We start from the raw sequence: 17,217 nt of genomic DNA, 5'->3' as shown, positions 1-17,217 counted from the left end.
ATATAAAAATAAGTTAACTAATATTATAAAAACATGTAAAAAGGACTATTATCATAAATTACTGGATAGGAATAAAAACAACATTAAGGAAACATGGAATATTTTAAATAGAGTTATTAGAAAAGCTAACAATAACAAATATCCAGACTATTTTATAGATAATGAACAGAATATTACTGATTTGAAAAGTGTCGTCAATAAATTCAATAGATTTTTTGTTAATATAGGACCTCAATTAGCAGAAAAAATACCGACTACAAAAACTGCAACTCAGCAATATCTAATTGAGAATAATCCCAGCTCCTTATATCTCAACCCTGTACTAGAAGAAGAAATCATAAACATTGTGAATAACTGTAAAAATAAGACTTCCACTGACTGTGATGATCTGGACATGAAAACTATTAAAATAGTAATTAAAGGAATCTCTAAACCACTAACTTATATTTGCAATTTATCATTTCAAACAGGATCATTTCCCAACAAAATGAAAATAGCGAAGGTCAAACCAATGTATAAAACTGGCAACAAACACCTCTTCACTAACTACAGGCCTGTTTCTCTTCTCCCACAATTTTCTAAAATCCTGGAAAAACTCTTTAAGAAAAGACTGGAACAATTCATGAAAAACATTACTACTTATCAGCAGTCAATATGGATTCAGAGCAAACCGGTCAACATCGCTGGCCGTAACTGACTTAATAGAAGAAATAACCAACGCAACAGATAGTAAGAAACTGGCAGTAGGGATATTTATAGATTTAAAGAAAGCTTTTGATACAATAAATCATGAAATCCTACTTAAAAAATTAGAACGCTATGGAATTAGGGGAGTAGTTTCTGACTGGATGAGGAGTTATTTAAAGAGCCGGAAACAATTTGTGAAATTGGGAGATGTGGAATCTGATTGGCAGGAGACTGTCTGTGGAGTACCACAAGGATCAGTATTGGGACCAGTTTTATTTAATCTTTATATAAATGATATCAGTAAAGTGTCCAATGTATTAAAATTTATCTTATTCGCTGATGACACAAATATTCTAGCCTCAGGAGACAATTTAGAGCATCTTCTCTCAACAGTCACTTCAGAGATTAGTAAGTTAAAGATATGGTTTGACCATAACAAATTATCCCTAAATTTGGACAAGACGAAATTCATGGTCTTTGGGAACTGTTATAAAAATACTGAAATCCAAGTTCAAATAGAGGACGAACTCTAGAAAGGGTTTTTGCTAATAAGTTCCTCGGTTTAATAATAGATGACAAAATCAGTTGGAAACCTCATATTCAACATTTACAGAGTAAACTCAGTAGAAGTATATCCATATTGGCTAGAGCTAGACATGTATTGAATGCTAAATCACTTCATATTCTATATAACTCTCTGATTTTACCATATCTATCATATTGCTGTGAAGTGTGGGGAGTTAATTACAAGAGCTCTTTACATCCGGTAACCGTCCTACAGAAACGCCATTAGAATCATCCATAATGTTGGTTATTATGAGCATACAAACCCGCTTCTTCATAATATCCAGAATTATCAAATTTGACGAGCTTGTAGAATTTAAAATGGCTCAATTTATGTTCAAGGTATCTAAAAAGTTGTTACCTGAGCACATACAGAGCACGTTTTCTGAAAGAGAAGGGGGGTATAACTTAAGGGGTCACTCAAACTTCAAGATCCGCAACTTTAGAACAACAAGAAAAAGCTTCTGTATTTCAATTAAAGGTGTAAAGTTATGGAATAAGTTACATGAAGATTTAAAACAAAGCAATAGTTTAACTCAATTCAAAAGAAAGTACAAAGAGGTAATTTTCAATAGATACACACATGGGGACAGAAAGCAATAAGGTGTGTATTGAAGATAACAACTTGGTGTAAGGGTTTAGAAAGATAAACCAGCATAAAATGGGAAAATGTATAGGTAAATATTAGTAACTGTTACTTCTGACTGCCACTTTGATTTTGATTTTTTTAATGACAGTAGGACTCTAAAGTCTCAAGTGTTTAGGGGTAGGAGTTTATAAGTTCTCACTTCTTCCTACCCCATTTTGAGCATGATATGTTAACTGAAACTAAAAATCTGTATTTTCTCTTCTTTCTTATGCACTTCTTGTTACTGTGCACTATTTTATTATTATTTTTTTTTTTTTATATTTGTATCATGTTCGAATAAACTTCATTTCATTTCAAACTTCATTTCATTTCATTTCATTTCAATCCTGTACATTTATGTCTGTATTTAAAAAAACCCCAAACAATTTAAGCCAATTGAGTATTGTTTTTCCGTATCGGATCGGTATCGGCTGATACCAAACCTCAGATATCTGTATCGGTATCAGAAGTGAAATAAGTGGATCTGTAGAAAACCCCTAAAAACTGAATGTACTGTGAGACTACAACCTCAAAAGTTAACTGTGTGATAAAACAGTAAACTTATTAAGTCGTGCTGGTTTTAGAGGAGGATATTATTTCAGTAAAATTAAAAGAGGATCAGGTTTTTCAGTATACAAATCTAAAATTTCAATCAAATGAAAATAAAGCCCACACCTATTTGCATCCTGAATGCAAATGAAGAAAACCAATATGTGCCGTGTGGTCTTTGACTCTACAACTCTGGCTTAAAATTAAAGCTCTGTTTTTAAATATGAAAGCAGTTATTAAAATCCTAGTCTTAGAAGTTTTTCTGCAAAATCCGCATTGGATTTCCACAACAGAAATACTTTATAATGGCACAGAAATATATATTTTTCTTTCTGCAACCTCAAAAAGTCTGGATATTGCTGATCTTTAAAAAATCTTTTTGAAAAAGTTGGATCATTTTATTTATTTTAAAGCCTTATTTCCTGTAGTAGGTAGTAGTGAAGGGCTGCACAGTGGCGCAGTTGGTAGAGCTGTTGCCTTGCATCAAGAAGGTCCTGGGTTCGATTCCCGGCCCGGGGTCTTTCTGCATGGAGTTTGCATGTTCTCCCTGTGCCTGGTGGGTTCTCTCCGGGTTCTCCGGCTTCTTCCCACAGTCCAAAAACATGACTGTCAGGTTAATTGGTCTCTCTAAAATTCTCCCTAGGTGTGAGTGTGTGTGTGTGTGAATGGTTGTTTGTCCTGTATGTTTCTGTGTTGCCCTGCGACAGACTGGCAACCTGTCCAGAGTGAACCCCGCCTCTCGCCCGGGACGTTAGATGGGGGTAGGAACCAGCAACCCTCTCAATCCCATTAGGGACAAAGGGTGAATAGAAAATGGATGGATGGATGGTAGTGAAACATTTTTTAGCGTTAATAAGGTTTATGAACCAAATGCAGCTCTAAAAAAAAAAAATAAGAAAATGAAAAATGTGCCTCTTTGCTTTGTAAACTTTGATGGTGTGAGTGTTTCTGCGTACCTTTTCAGGTGCTCCAGCAGAATGAGGAAGGTCATGAGGTTGGGCTCGGGCAGAGAGCGCAGAAGGTGCATCATGCAGTTTTCCTTGGCTGCAGGGTCTGAGAGAGCTGAAACAGACAGGAAAACACATGTCCAATTATGTCCTGACAGCCCGTTTTTTTTTCTTTCTCTTTTTACTTTAAGGATGATCTCCTGCAGCTGAGCAGGAAGTCCTCCCACCTATGCCCTCCATAAAGGCTGGGTAGAGACGGTCTGTGAGAAGAGGCTCCGGCAGCTCCCTGAAATACAGCTTGAGCGTTCCTGCGATGGCGTTGATGTCCATGTCACTCAGCATCACCAAGATGTCTTTGGTATCTGCGAATCATGAAGACAGACCCGTTAAGAGACAGATCACACAGCTTCATCCCGGACGTTCAGGGGAACAGCTGCTCTCTCTTTAGCTCCCCCCTCAGCGGACAGATGCAGATGGGGGTCAAGGTTAAAAACAAAACAAAACAAAAACAACAATTAAAGGTGATCTAGACTCTGACTGGTCACATCTTCGGGAGAAAAAGCAGCTGTGAGGGGAAAATGAGAGACTGTTACTGAACACAGGACAGGAACATCTGACAGCTGCTCCTCCTAAATACTAAAACCCCCGGCTGCAGCGGGGTCCGTCTTTCTGAAACAGACAATAAACACACAACATATCTCTAGGGAATTACATTTTCACTGAAGAAGAAGAAGAAAAAAACCCCCCCATTGTTTTGCTCATATCTATTCAAATGAATTTTGTTAGGAAGGAGCTTAGGACTTTTCCCAAATGTAGAGTTCCTCAGTTGAGGTTTGACTGATCGGTGTATTCTCGTTTGTCACAATCCAAGAAAGGTTTAATCCCAAACATAAAAACCAAGAAATTATTTTACAATTTTTTTTCAATCGGTGTGTAGGTTATCTTTTCTTTAAATAAATGTGAAATGTTCACTTAACCCTTTATCAGAATATCTGCAGGTCAAATTTAAGACTTTTTAAGGCATTTTTAATTCCATGATGAGTAAATTTAAGACCTATAAAACTATAATGTGATGTGTTGTTTGTGGCTCTTGGCAGCAGGTTTGTGCTTCTCACACTGCATATGGCTCTCTACAGTTTTAACCTCCATAATGCCAAGCTTAAAAGTTTGCACAAAATGCACCTAACCTTGTTGGCAATAAAATTGTAGCAATGGCAAAAACAAACATCATCCAGCCAACTGGCGATATATTTGTACTTTAAAAGGCTCGACACAAGGGAGGTGACTTTGCTCCCTCTCCGTTCACTTTGCATGGCAACAATTGCTTGAGCTTTTCTAGTTTAGTGAACGATGACATTCGTGCATGTGAAATTTTGCAATCACAGCCGCAGACGCGTACACTCGGGCTAGCGACGCGACACAGGAAAGTTGAAAAATGTTCAACCTTTGTCGCCGTCGCGTACCGTGTGTGTTGGGTTTCACCCAGAGCGGCGACGACTTTGGCACGTTGCTGTTATTTGCTCCTGTGTCGACGCCCCATGACCGACGCAAAACAGCTAGCAAGGGTATATTAGCAGAGTTAGCATTAGCTTTAATTGCCTTGATTCGCAAAACATGCACAACTCAAACTTTTGCTTGCCATAAAAGTTCCAAGAAAAAAAAGAAACTATGTACACGTTGAGTATATGAGATTACATACTCCTGTCATGATCAAATTTAAGACACGTGAATAACATATTTAAGGAAAACTTGCATTTTGTTTCCTCCATTTAGGACATTTTAAGCATTGTGGTGCTGGTTGTTTGTTGCTCGGTTACATGCATTGCTGTAATTAAAACTCTACACTGCCAAAGATACGTAGCCCATCTACTGCAAACTGTTTATGTGTATCATAATGCACACAATATTATGATATTGTGTATCATAATAAAACAGGTGGTAAGGCTTGGTTTCCATCATTTGTCCAAAAACAAGAAACTAACATACTTATAGAGTTTATGAGCATAAACCTGGACCATATGGAGAAAAGGGGGCTATTTCTAGAGTCAACGCTCAGTTTTACAGTGAGGTCAGTGAGATGGATTTAGACACTGTGGGTTTCAGACCTAGCGGTACAGAGCTAGGAAACAAAGTGGAGGCCTTACTTGTGTCGAATGCTAATTTGAGGGCCTGGATGTCCGTGGCCACCCCTGAGATCCTGTAGATTCCCACTTCGTCAATCCCCCTCTTCTCCACTTCCTCAATGCACTGGCGGACGATGTAAGGCACCTTGGAGCGCTCGCGCCTGCGGACGATCAACCGCGGTTAGTTCTCAGTTGGCGAGCCGGTTAGAAACCAGACAACCGACTTAGCTAGCCACAGTGCTTACTTTGTGACCACGTTGATCTTGACTCCAAACACCCCGCTCTGCTTTTTGGACGGCGTTCTCTTCAAGCTGAGGTCCCGACTTGTAAACTTCATGGAAAATTCCACCTTAATCTGCAGATTCAGATCCATATATACTGTAAAATGACTCCTTCAGACACACAAACGGAACTGAACAAACATCTCAGAGCTGCTCTGTTTCTTGTTATCACGGCAGCCATACAGAGAGTCAGATCTGTTTGGGAGTAAAATGATCTGTTTGGCTTCAACGGAGCATCCAGCTGTCATTTGCACTTCCTGTGGATCTGGCCAGAAATACAGCTGTGCTAAAAAAAATTTCAATCAATGGAGCTGCCTTTGCTGAACACAATAAATCACAGAGTACTGCTACAATTTAACTTTAAAGAGGAGTTTGCTGTGATTCTTACCCCATTCATCTCGATGACGTCCATGTGCCAGTTCTTCGACTGGACAGTCTGAGGGTCCAGCTGAAAGATACAAAAGACAAACGCAGCAGTTAAAATCTGCTCTTTTTTTAAAATATACCAAATATGGGCAAATCACTAAATCCATGTGGTCATTTTTCCCAAGAGGAGAGCTGATAACGTCGCCATATTCTGGCTGAAAAGAATGACAAAGTTCTGCACAGAAACCGATGTTAGACTCTCATGGTATGCTAATTTTGAGAAAAAGCAACACATTGTCACAGTATTAATGTATTCAAATAGTTCTAAACCAGAACATGTAAATCTCTGTCTCAAAAAACAAACAAACAAAAAAAAACCAAACGGTAGCCTTGTTTTCGCCAGCTGATCGCAAGTGTGCAGCAGCATGTTTGAGTTGGGCAGCACTGTTAGTTTATGCTCCATAAATCATTTTAAAAAAAAACATAGAAATATTTTAGTAGGTTTTTGAACGGTAACTTTTAAGAATCAGAATCTTCTCCTAGTGAAAAAGAAAATAAAAATGTATTAAACATTACTGCAAAAGAAAAAATCTTATAAGATATTTTTAGTCTAGTTTCTAGTGCCAATATCTTAGCACACTTGAAATAAGACAAAACCTTTACAAATGGTAAATGGACTGAACTTATATAGCTGGAAAATGACTTTTCCAGTCATTTTGACCACTCAAAGCGCTTTACACTAGAGTCACATTCACCCATTCGTACACCGATCGGTAGGCAATTTGGGGTTAAGTGCCTTGCCCAGAGGCACATCAACATGTGGCAGGAGGAAGCTGGAATTTAACCTACAACCTTCCGATTGCAAGTCAACTACTCTACCATAGAGCCACAGTCGCCCAAGTAGCTTTCCAGCAAGATTTATTAATCTTGCTGAAAAAAAAAAACCAACCTAGCTCTACTGGCAAATTATTTCAAGTACAATATAAAATAATCTGTGGAACTAGTTCTTTTTTGTATCAATATAACGGAGTAACTTACTTAAAACAAGCTGATACATTTTGCTGAAAAGTTACGTCAAATTTAGTTTATTCTTATTCCACGTGCTTGAAGATATTTTCTCTAGAAACTAGACCAACAATACCCCAGTAAGATTTTGTGATATTTGCAGCTCTAATTTGTACTGTGAAAAAAAAAAAAAAAAATCCTGTTCCTGCCCGGTTTCGAACCGAGGACCTTTCGCGTGTTAGGCGAACGTGATAACCACTACACTACAGGAACTGAGTGTCACTGAGCAGCCATCCACTCCAGCTTGTCCCTCTCTAACTGGACGCATGAACCAAGATGGCAGAACGGGAACAAGCACCATAAAACTTTAGAGAAATAACCTTTGACCTGCTTTTTGTGTGTCCTCTGCATCAAATCTAAGTCAGTTGCGATGGGTAAAACTGCTTCCTCACAGCTCCTACTTTAGGAATGAATGATGCCATCTCTGCCGTGCTTCCAGCACTTGCCCCTCGGCGATCTCTCTGGGGTTCAACAAAAGCTCCAGATTGGCCCAGACTCTTGGCCTGCTCCTCAATACATTCTCCGAGTCTGAACTTCTCGTCACACGAAGCCCGTCGAGACCTCAGCGAGGGCAAGCTGGTGTTGTTTTAAACCTCCTGGAGTCTGTGCGCTCTGCATGAGGCCAAAACAGCTAAGTACTTTTTTATTGTTTGTTTTAGCATCTGCACGCCGCAGTCATGTCGTTACACTTCTGCACACCATTAAACATCCACTCCGAGTGCATTTCATTAGCTCATAAAGGAGCCATTTAGTTCTCGTTTCATGCATTCCTATTACTGTTCCAGGCTGTTTTCCCAGCAGGGCGGGAGTTTGTGTCAAAGGATGGGTAATCACCACGACTGGGTCTCTAGACGGCTACTACCGGGAAGGGAAGCGGGGCGCACTGAAAACACCTCCTGTGGCTCACTGGAGACTCAAGGAAAACAATTCTTTTCATACATTTGCTCCCCATTACTCTGCTCATTTTAAAGAAACCTGATTAAATATGAATGTACGCAAACAGGGTTGTAAAAACAAAGAGGATCCATTACAGGCAGTGGCTACACTCAGTGACCCTTCTGAGATCTGCATCTCCCAACTGGGCTTCTCTTTATTAAAAAGAGAAGAACTTGACCCACTGGCCTTCTCTTGGCCTTTATGGGAAATGATTTACTTTGACCCGGTGGGCATGCATGGTGGAGCAAAATGACTTTGTTTTAATGTATGCTGAAGACTGAAACAGCAACTCTATTCACACTAGTTATTTTTGTTAAACCTCCAAACTGTTACTGTTTAAATAGTGCATCTGTGTGGACTGGCTAGCCATAGCTTAAGAAAAGAAAAAAACAACTCACTATTTTGATTTAGCTTGACGCCATTTCCACTTTAAGCTGCAAATGCAGATTGAAAGCTTTACGACTGAGGGGAAAGGTTAAATAGTGTAAAAAAAAATAAAAAATACAAGTTACAACTGCTTAGAGAGAATGTTTTAAATCTTTAGCCTAGCACTGCTTTAGCCATGCTCAAGAATTTGTTTTTGATTTTGATGCAATAAATGTTAACCCAATTGTCACGTTTACTTTTCTTGTCCTAAATTAATTGCTTTTTTCGAGGTCTCAACATATTCAAAAAGTCACCAAATGTAATGAAAATTGTCTCCCTTGCAAAATGTTTGGATTTCAATGGAATTAAAAATGGACATGGTCAAACGGCTCTATAGCGCCCCATAAATTGAGATAGGCCAACTGGTGCATTTTAGAGAGCTGAAACTGGTACATAGATAGATCCTCCTAAAACAAGGTAAAAGTCTCTTGGATGTATGTTCTAAACCCAATAGGAAGACAGCCATTTGGGTCAAAGGGTCATTTTTGGCCGTTTCTGACATGTCAAACTTGAGCAAACTCTTCCTAAGGATTTTGACCTATCTGCTTCATGTTTGGCAAGTATGTACTTAAGAGATGGGGGGATTAAAAGTGATCAAAATCTTGAGTTTTTGTGAATGCATTATATTTTGAAAATCATTTGAAATGTTTTAACTTTCACATAAAAAGGTTGAAGTACACCAAACTTTGGATGAATGACTCCTCTCAGGTGGCATCATTCTCATTCTCAGTCAATGCTGACGTCACCACCTCCTACAGGACTGTAGGTGTTACTGCTCTTTTAAGATGAATCCCAGAAGGCAAAAACGAAGAGATTAATCTAAAAAAAAAAATAAAATCTCTGGTGTACTGTAGCTTGGGTTTAAATATCAAAAACATGTTTTCAGAGAAAGAAACAATTTAGGTTAATGAATTTAGGTCATTCAAGGTGTAATCTTGAATGACTGGGTGACAGTCAGAAAACCAGAAGAAAGGGAAGTTAAAGCAATACAGAAAAGGCTTGGAACAGAAAAAAAAGCTAGATAAACAAAAACTGGACAGAATTAATATCTGAAAGTGATCAGTGACTAAATCAAACTATGTGGCAAATTTATATGGATGGTCTCATATAGCACAAAAGAGATGAAACCTTATCCGTGGCTGGTTTACTGTATCCTCAAGGACGTAAATGCACAGATATTTATTTCTCCTTTTTTGCTGATTCAGACAAATGTTCTTTTCATTGCAACATCAAAACAAATATTTGCACTCGTGGACTTGTACAAAACACAATGAAAGTCAAAAATCCAACCTCCCACATGAATTCTCAGTATTTCAGATAACGTCACCATGACATCCAAGACTGACAATTCTTTAGGTTAAAACAAGCAAAGAAATTCTTTAAACCTACAAAACAGCTGTGTGCACTAATTTTCAGTATTCTACTCAAGCCAGGAGCTCAATAAGTGCATTAGTTTTTATTTCATCCATGTGTTGCTCTTACAGTGAACCCTACTTACTTACATGTGAGCACACGGCCCCCTAAACTTGACCTCACATATTTCCCTTCACTTTTCAGCCCTTCGGTGTGCTCAGCAGGAAGAACGCAGCTCCACATGATCCAGCCCATATGGAGACATTACAGAAAATCCACGTCTGATTTCCATATCCATTCACACTCCTGTCTGAGCTCTCTGCCATTTTCACACAAGCTAAAATATTGTCTGTTAGCCAGGTTGTAAAGCGTGTATGTTGTCGGACTGATCTCCAGGCACGGAGCAAAGCTCATAAGTCACGCTGTTTCACAGTCACTTCATTTCAACAAGCTGCTGGAAGACACAAAAAGGCTGTTCCCGCCCGGTCTCGAACCGAGGACCTTTCGCGTGTTAGGCGAACGTGATAACCACTACACTACGGGAACTGGCTGGCTACCCCATCCCCCCTCTGCTTCTCTTACTCAGAGCTGCAGCGCTGTGACTCCAGGAGGCTTCACAGTTTCTCTGAAGCCTCGTGGTCAGACTTTAAGTCCGGTATCTGCTGGGATTCCCCTGCAGTATTTACATGCTGTGGACAAATCCTCCGGGGAATAAGTGCAAAAAGGTGTTAAACTCTCTTGTTAAACAACAAAAAAGGAATAACTTTGTGTAAGTAATGAGAGGTAATAGTATGACTGTAGTTAGACAGCCTCATTAAGTTAACACTACCCATAATAAATCACCCTATTTCTTCTTGCTGTTGACAACCTTCGAGAAAGATCAACCTGATCCTTTGATCTGCAGGAAAATTATAATGAATTGCTGCTTTAATTCCCCCTTTGAGTTTAATCACAGTTTTCCTGTGCCTGCTCTTTGGCTGATTAAATATTCATTCAGCAGCAGAGAGCTTTTTATTAGTTCTTTAATTAGAACGCGGCGCAAACTGCACGCCTGCTTGGCTTGAGCGGGATTACAGGAGGTGTTTGTGCAGCGAGTCCCAGCTAGAACATCACCCTGCAGTATGTTTGCTCCGTGGAATATAAGGAGCGCGCCTATTTTTAGACGTGCTGGTCACATAGGCATATTGTTTACATGCTCATCAGTGGTGAGTCTTTTTACTACACAGCTGATGATGGCATCAGCGCCACGGGAGGCGTTCAGCTCAGCTGCCATGTCGCTTTGCCTTCTTACTTGCACATTTGAGCCACTGGACAGGGATTTTTCCAACAAACGATGGTTGTGATTTTTAGAGTTGTTCCCTTCACATCCAGTGTATGGAATCTGCCTATACGTCCAGTAAACAGGAGCTTACGGATGAGTACTATATGTCTGGAAGACGACTCTGCCTGCAGCCCAGATGAGTAGAAGCTCTGCAGCACACTGAGCTGGGATTATCTCATAATAAGAGCAGAATAAAGGAGTTTAAATAGTTTTTAATAACAAAGTTTTGAGTAAATGTTTCATATAGTGATTTCAAAACACAATATTTTAATAAATTAAGGATTTCTTTTTCTTATTAGCACCTTCTTGCAACCTTCTGAGTAAAGCCTGACTCAGATCATTCCTCAATAACTCTCTAATAGGGATGCAGTGAGATCTAGTGCCAACATAGTAAAGTGTTGGCTTCTAGCCGTTTTCAGTTTTACTCCAGTCAAGTTGATGTATGTATCCCACTAATGCAGAATGATGCATATTCTACACATACCAAGAATTGTATCAAATTATTCTACACTGGTGATTAGAATAATCAGTGCAGAATCAAGTCAAGTTGGTGAGTGTATCCCACTAATGCTGGTCAGCGCAGATTCTACACATATCAAGAATCACTTTAATTTATTCTACACTGTTTGTCTAAAGACAAAGTTTGTGATTTGAGAACCCTGCATCCTGTTCGTAGAAAGGAAAATTTTGATGACCCTGTTTCATAAACCCAGTATTGTGTTCTGTTTTGCAAATACAGTCGTCACAAATGTAATTTCTTCAAGCTCAACATAAAACCCTTACTGTGAGATTGTTATATTGTGCAAGTATTTAATGTGCCTTGCCTGAGAAAGAACACAGGTTTTATTGTGATATAGAGATGATCTGTATGAGTGTTTCATTTCCCCTGATGAAGCCTCATGTTTTCTTTGGCCAGATCTGCAGAGATGGTTTTAGACACAATCTTTTGGGGATACGGCATAATACAACGCTGAGCTCATTACCTCGGTTTTCTGGTGATCTGTAATCCTTATCGCTGACAACATGGAAGCAATTAGATGATCTATATGGGTTTCCAGGGAAGTAAAAACGGCATCTTTAACTGCACATAAGCAATATAATGTGTCAGTTTGCACAAAGTTCCATCGTAGCCCTGAGGTTCGGTGAAATAAAATCCTCACTCTATCTGTTTCAATGTGTAATGAAACTCAAGCCCTCACCGCCTACATAGAAGATCAATGCCTACTCGTCATCCTGCAGGGGCAGAAGACAACCTGCACGCTTTCAGCCGTACCGCTAGAAGCCAGGAGGTTATACTAAGTATCAACATGAGAATACTTTACTGACCTCTCGGAGCTCATTTAACCAATCACAACGCAGCACACAGGAGGGGATAGATGGGGGCCAATAAAGGGCTACACCCGCCGGTGGGGACAGACGGAGATTTATGTGGCCTACATAAAAGGGCCTTTAAAGGGCTGGCTGGCATCTTAAGCAAGAGCAAGGATGAAACCCTAATATCTCATCTGCACTAATCAACATACTTAAATGGGAGAATATAATTTTGTATGAGGACTAAGATGCAGAGGAGGGATGAGTGAGGTGCAGGTGATATTGGCTACATGTTCCTCTCTCTGATGGTCAAGCAAACCCCCCCCCCAAAAAAAAAATCCATCAGAGAGCCGACCTATAGCTACTACATCATCTTTTGCTCTTTTGTTAAGACGCATGAGGTTTACGACGTCTGGTTCCAGTCCAATTAGTGTTCCTAAGTCAGCCTCCCATCTCATCTCGCTGCCTCTTAATTAGGCTCGGCTGTCAGCCGAAGCAGGAAGAACATTTCCCCGGTGTTCCTCCGTGCCCTCGCAAATCTTTTCTCATGCAGATTCCTCTGAACAGAAATTAGATAACATGCTGCTTGCCATAGGTGCACCCGAAGAGAAAAAGCAATAATGTCTGCTGCTTTCCCCGCCTTGCTCAGTAATCACAGTGCTGCTTTCTTTGCTCTTTTTTTTTCTGTTGTTGCAATTTTGGTAATTTTTTTGTGGCTGTAGCGTTACAAAAATGCTGGCTGGCATTCAGGGTTTTAAAAGTAAATATGACAAAAGCAAGTGCATTAATCGCTTCATCTCTTTGTGAAAACACCCTGGAGGCTTTTGTTATTTTGCCGTTTCAAGCGATGAGCTCAGATGATTTAACATCCTCTCATCTCTGCCGTCAAACGGAGATCCCGGTTATGTAGGGGCAGAAAGGCAGCATAGGGGAAAAAATAAAGGGAGAATTGTATAAGAACTGATAGGATCAAAAGGCAACTATGCATGTAAGAGCAACACAAATTTACTCAACCAACAAAAAAGAAAAAAAGAAATCTACTTTGAAATGAATGGATGATTGTAAAAATGAATGGGGTCTTTGAGACATGGTGGGCGAGTGGGAGATTTTTCTGCAGCTTTACTCTACGCTAGAGAATCACTTTTTTATAAACTATTGCTGACACTGAGAAAACGACGTGAGAGGAGAAGAAGAAATCAATGCCAAACCTGTGGGTCAATTCAGTAAAGGCTGGTCTTAAGGTGTAATCCCCTCTCTTATTCCTCTCAGATTGACAGCGGTCAGTGTTCCTAAAGCAGCTATCAAATAATTCAAGACATCAGAGGTCAGGTAAAGTCTCAGCTTGGATGCGGATGCTGAAGAGGCTGATTATGCACACAAAATCAAAGGCGAAATTCTGCCGATCCGCTCATAATGAGGTGAAGACTGCTGAATAAACATGCGCGAATACAGAGCAAAACTGCCTCACAACATCTAATTTTATATCTCAGTTAGTCATAGCTGAAGGGGCACGTGAGCAGCTTTGCATATAATCAGAGCTTGCTTGTGATATTTCAGAAGCAAGAAAAAAAAAGCTTCCAAAAAAAGGTTTTCTTTAGCTAAAAAGGAACAAGTCATGATTCAGATCCTGCATTTTAAGTGTGCCATAATAAAACTTGTATGCCCTGAAACCGTATTTGGGCAAATTAAAACATTTGCAAATTGTGTCTGTGTAATTTATACTGAGAATTAAGCTGATGACAGGAATTTGTCAATTTTCAGACTTTTTACAATACACTATGCCTACATTCTACCCAGTAAAGACAGTATTAACACTCTTTGGTGTGGAAGTTGGTGCTGTAAGAAGACTCAAAGTCATTTACTTTCTGTATCAGTGAGGTGTTGAAAAACAAAATCAGAGGAGGCAAAGTGATATGGGAAGCTATTTGAAAATGAATCTTCTCTGGGATGTTTTGACATTTCTTAATTTAAATCATGCTGTGACAGCAAGAGAGAGCAAGACTTCAGCAGATAACAGGAAGACCAAACAGACTACCTCAACATTGCTTTTTTTTTAAAATATCCATAGAGATACTTTCAAGACTTTGAAAAGACTTTTAAACCCTTTCACGGAAGACTAAGGCAAAGAAAACAAACAAAGATGGCTGTTTTAACAATGCTCTTTACTGAGCTAATTACTAGCATGACATGCTAATGTCAGGTATTATTACATACTTGAAGAAAAGGTCAAAAACAGTAGAAATCAGTACTTTTTAAAGAACATATTTTTTCAGCTTTTCTGGAAAATTGGAACAGGCCAAATTCTGTGACTGCAGGTCAAAGACGATATTAAAACACTAACTTCATCAGTTCAAGCAGTGGGTGATATCTCAAATGAACAGCGGAGGGAGCTGTTTTGACTACGAAACATCTCAGACACATCGAGTCACTCATTTGTTTTGTCTTCAGCAGGAAATTAAAGGGACAAAAGACACTGGTGGGAGTTAAAAAAAGAGGCTGAGATGAGCTCACGGTGGCCGAAAGATTAGATAAATGAGAAAGTCAGAGATTTCCGTTCTTGATTAGATTATTATATAATCCAGGAAAATAATAATAAGCTCTCCCGGTTTCTGTGCTGCATCTTGAAACATTAACATTGTGTTCCATCTCAAGAAGGTGTGATTATACCTCTTACAGAGAGCAATAAAGTCATCTGCCACAAACCCTCAGGATATTAAATCACTCTGAAGCCATTTCCTGCAACAATCCTCTCAAATAAAACTTACTTTTTTCTAACCAGGTCACAGTAGCATCACTACCATCCATCACACATAGAGCCATCAAATAAGAGTCAACTCCCCACTGACAGAACAAACAGATATGCGCTGAGAATAAAAGAGAGGCTGAACAAACAGATGGAAGTGACACCGTGATGAATGCAGGGGGACAGATGCAGCAGAGAGGAGATAAAAAGCAGAAAGAAAACAGCTTGTGTACGCATGTCAGACCTTTTGTCTCAGCAGCTTGCTGCGGACTCGGCCCCATAGCTTGGCCCCCGTGTTGGAGTGTCTCTTGAGCACCGGGGTCTGGGGCTGGCTGGACAGATTGTGCTGGTTCTGGTCCACGCAGCACTGCTGCTCCAGACGCTCGCACATAGAGTTCAAGTTTACATCCGACACCAGGATCTCAGTCATCCCAAAGCCGCCGAATCTCCCCTTCCTCCAAAAAAATGCAGGTGGTAGGAAGTGGTGAGCTTGAGGAGAAGGCAGGGGTTGGAGGAAGGATCTCCCCGTAACCAGTAACGGTTAGACCAGGTGCCGGAGAGCCAAGAAGCGATGAATAAAATAAAAAAAGAAAGTCTTTTTAATTCAAAAAGGAAAAAGATGAAGAGCAGAACGAGAGCTGGTTGCTGCCATGACCTCTTCGACAAGCCTCGTGAAAAGTCCAAATAGGCTCCTGCTTCTGCGAGTTTGCTTCACAGTCAGCCGCCAGCATCTCCTCACTGTGCAATCTGACTTCCACCACGGCAAACGGAGGCACCGAGCACTCCGAGAGGCAGAGACAGAGAGAGGAGGGAGAGGGGGAGCCGAGCAGGAGGGGTGAATGAGCTCCAGGAGCAGAGCTGCCTCCCCAGATGTGGATGGACACTCCTCCAGAGAGGGGAGGGTGGACAAACAGTCAATGAGGAATGAAAGAGAAAGAAACACAGGAGAGGGAGAGAGAGAGGGAGGGATTGGTAAATGTTACGCTGTGTTTTGGTCAGTACTTTGACCCCTGGTCAACTTTTCCCAGAGCTGCGCCGGAAGTGGACAACATGAGAAAAAAAGGGCAATGAATATTAAAAACAACCAGCAAGCAATTAAATCCTAAACCATTCTGGAGTTCATCTATAGCCAAACTCTTAAGGCTGAGTTAAGACCGCTGCCAGGGTTTTCAGATATTGACTGGGGAAAATGTTTCACGTTTAGTCAGCTGTGGTTATGCCAGGCCACAAGATGGCGCTGTGGTTTTAGCATGTCATTGAATTCGTATTCGCTTTTGACCCTTAGCTTCTACTTCATTAGCTTTCACGCTCATGTAACACATTTATTCCTAATCAGAAATTGTGCTCAACTGAACAGGTTATAAGTAGCACAACGCTATCCGCTAAGTTAGCCATTTTCAGATGTTCAGATATTAAGTCAGAGGAAACTAAGTGGTGAAAAGCAACTTGAGAGGAAAACGTAACTATTTATAATATATGAAAACATGTGAGTGGTTTATTCAGGCTGCGAATGAGCAAGAGAGAGCAAGACTTTCAACAAATAACAAGAAGGTTTTTGCACATAACAAGGAAGATGTCAGCCACATGTTAGCTTGTAACCAAACATTTTAGTGAAGAAGCAAAGTGAACTGGACTGGACAGAAAAAAAGCCGTCTTATTCTTTTACGATATCTTTTGCTGTCAGTCATTGAGCAAGCCGGATTTAAAAATATTTCCACCATGTTAGCAAGTGAAACTAAGTGCGTGCTAAACATGTTCATAACTTATTAGTTTTTCCACCTTGTAAAGCCCGTTTTTGGAGCGACTGCCCTTTCACACACACAGTGTGACGTTGCCTCTGCTGCTCCGAATATAAAAAGATTAATGACAGGTCAGGGTAGAGAAGCTGGAAAAAAATGTGTCATCAGCAATTCAGAT

The 17,217-nt window shown here is 40.0% G+C and overlaps 1 protein-coding gene and 2 non-coding genes across 6 annotated transcripts in view; all 3 read right to left on the bottom strand.

Annotated features, from left to right (window-relative positions):
- abr (ABR activator of RhoGEF and GTPase) overlaps positions 1-17,217 on the bottom strand; it is a 131,229-nt gene that overhangs the window by 6,535 nt on the left and 107,477 nt on the right. For 3 of the 4 annotated variants that reach the window (XM_044139723.1, XM_044139724.1, XM_044139725.1), the window contains 5 exons: positions 6,168-6,227; positions 5,744-5,853; positions 5,520-5,659; positions 3,603-3,737; positions 3,385-3,490 (listed from right to left, as the gene is read on the bottom strand). In XM_044139723.1, the coding sequence (XP_043995658.1) occupies positions 3,385-3,490; positions 3,603-3,737; positions 5,520-5,659; positions 5,744-5,853; positions 6,168-6,227 (551 nt within the window). Of the gene's footprint in view, positions 1-3,384; positions 3,491-3,602; positions 3,738-5,519; positions 5,660-5,743; positions 5,854-6,167; positions 6,228-15,544; positions 16,123-17,217 lie in introns of those variants that run through there. The other variant, XM_044139726.1, reaches the window with a different exon arrangement.
- trnav-aac lies at positions 7,351-7,423 on the bottom strand. Its single transcript has one exon. It is a non-coding gene; the product is annotated as a tRNA-Val (tRNA).
- Positions 10,399-10,471, bottom strand: trnav-aac. The gene has a single exon. It is a non-coding gene; the product is annotated as a tRNA-Val (tRNA).

This window comes from Gambusia affinis, linkage group LG15 (assembly GCF_019740435.1).
Source record: "Gambusia affinis linkage group LG15, SWU_Gaff_1.0, whole genome shotgun sequence".
In the NCBI taxonomy this organism is placed as follows: Eukaryota; Metazoa; Chordata; class Actinopteri; order Cyprinodontiformes; family Poeciliidae; genus Gambusia; species Gambusia affinis.
This window is presented reverse-complemented; position numbering and strand designations above follow the sequence as displayed.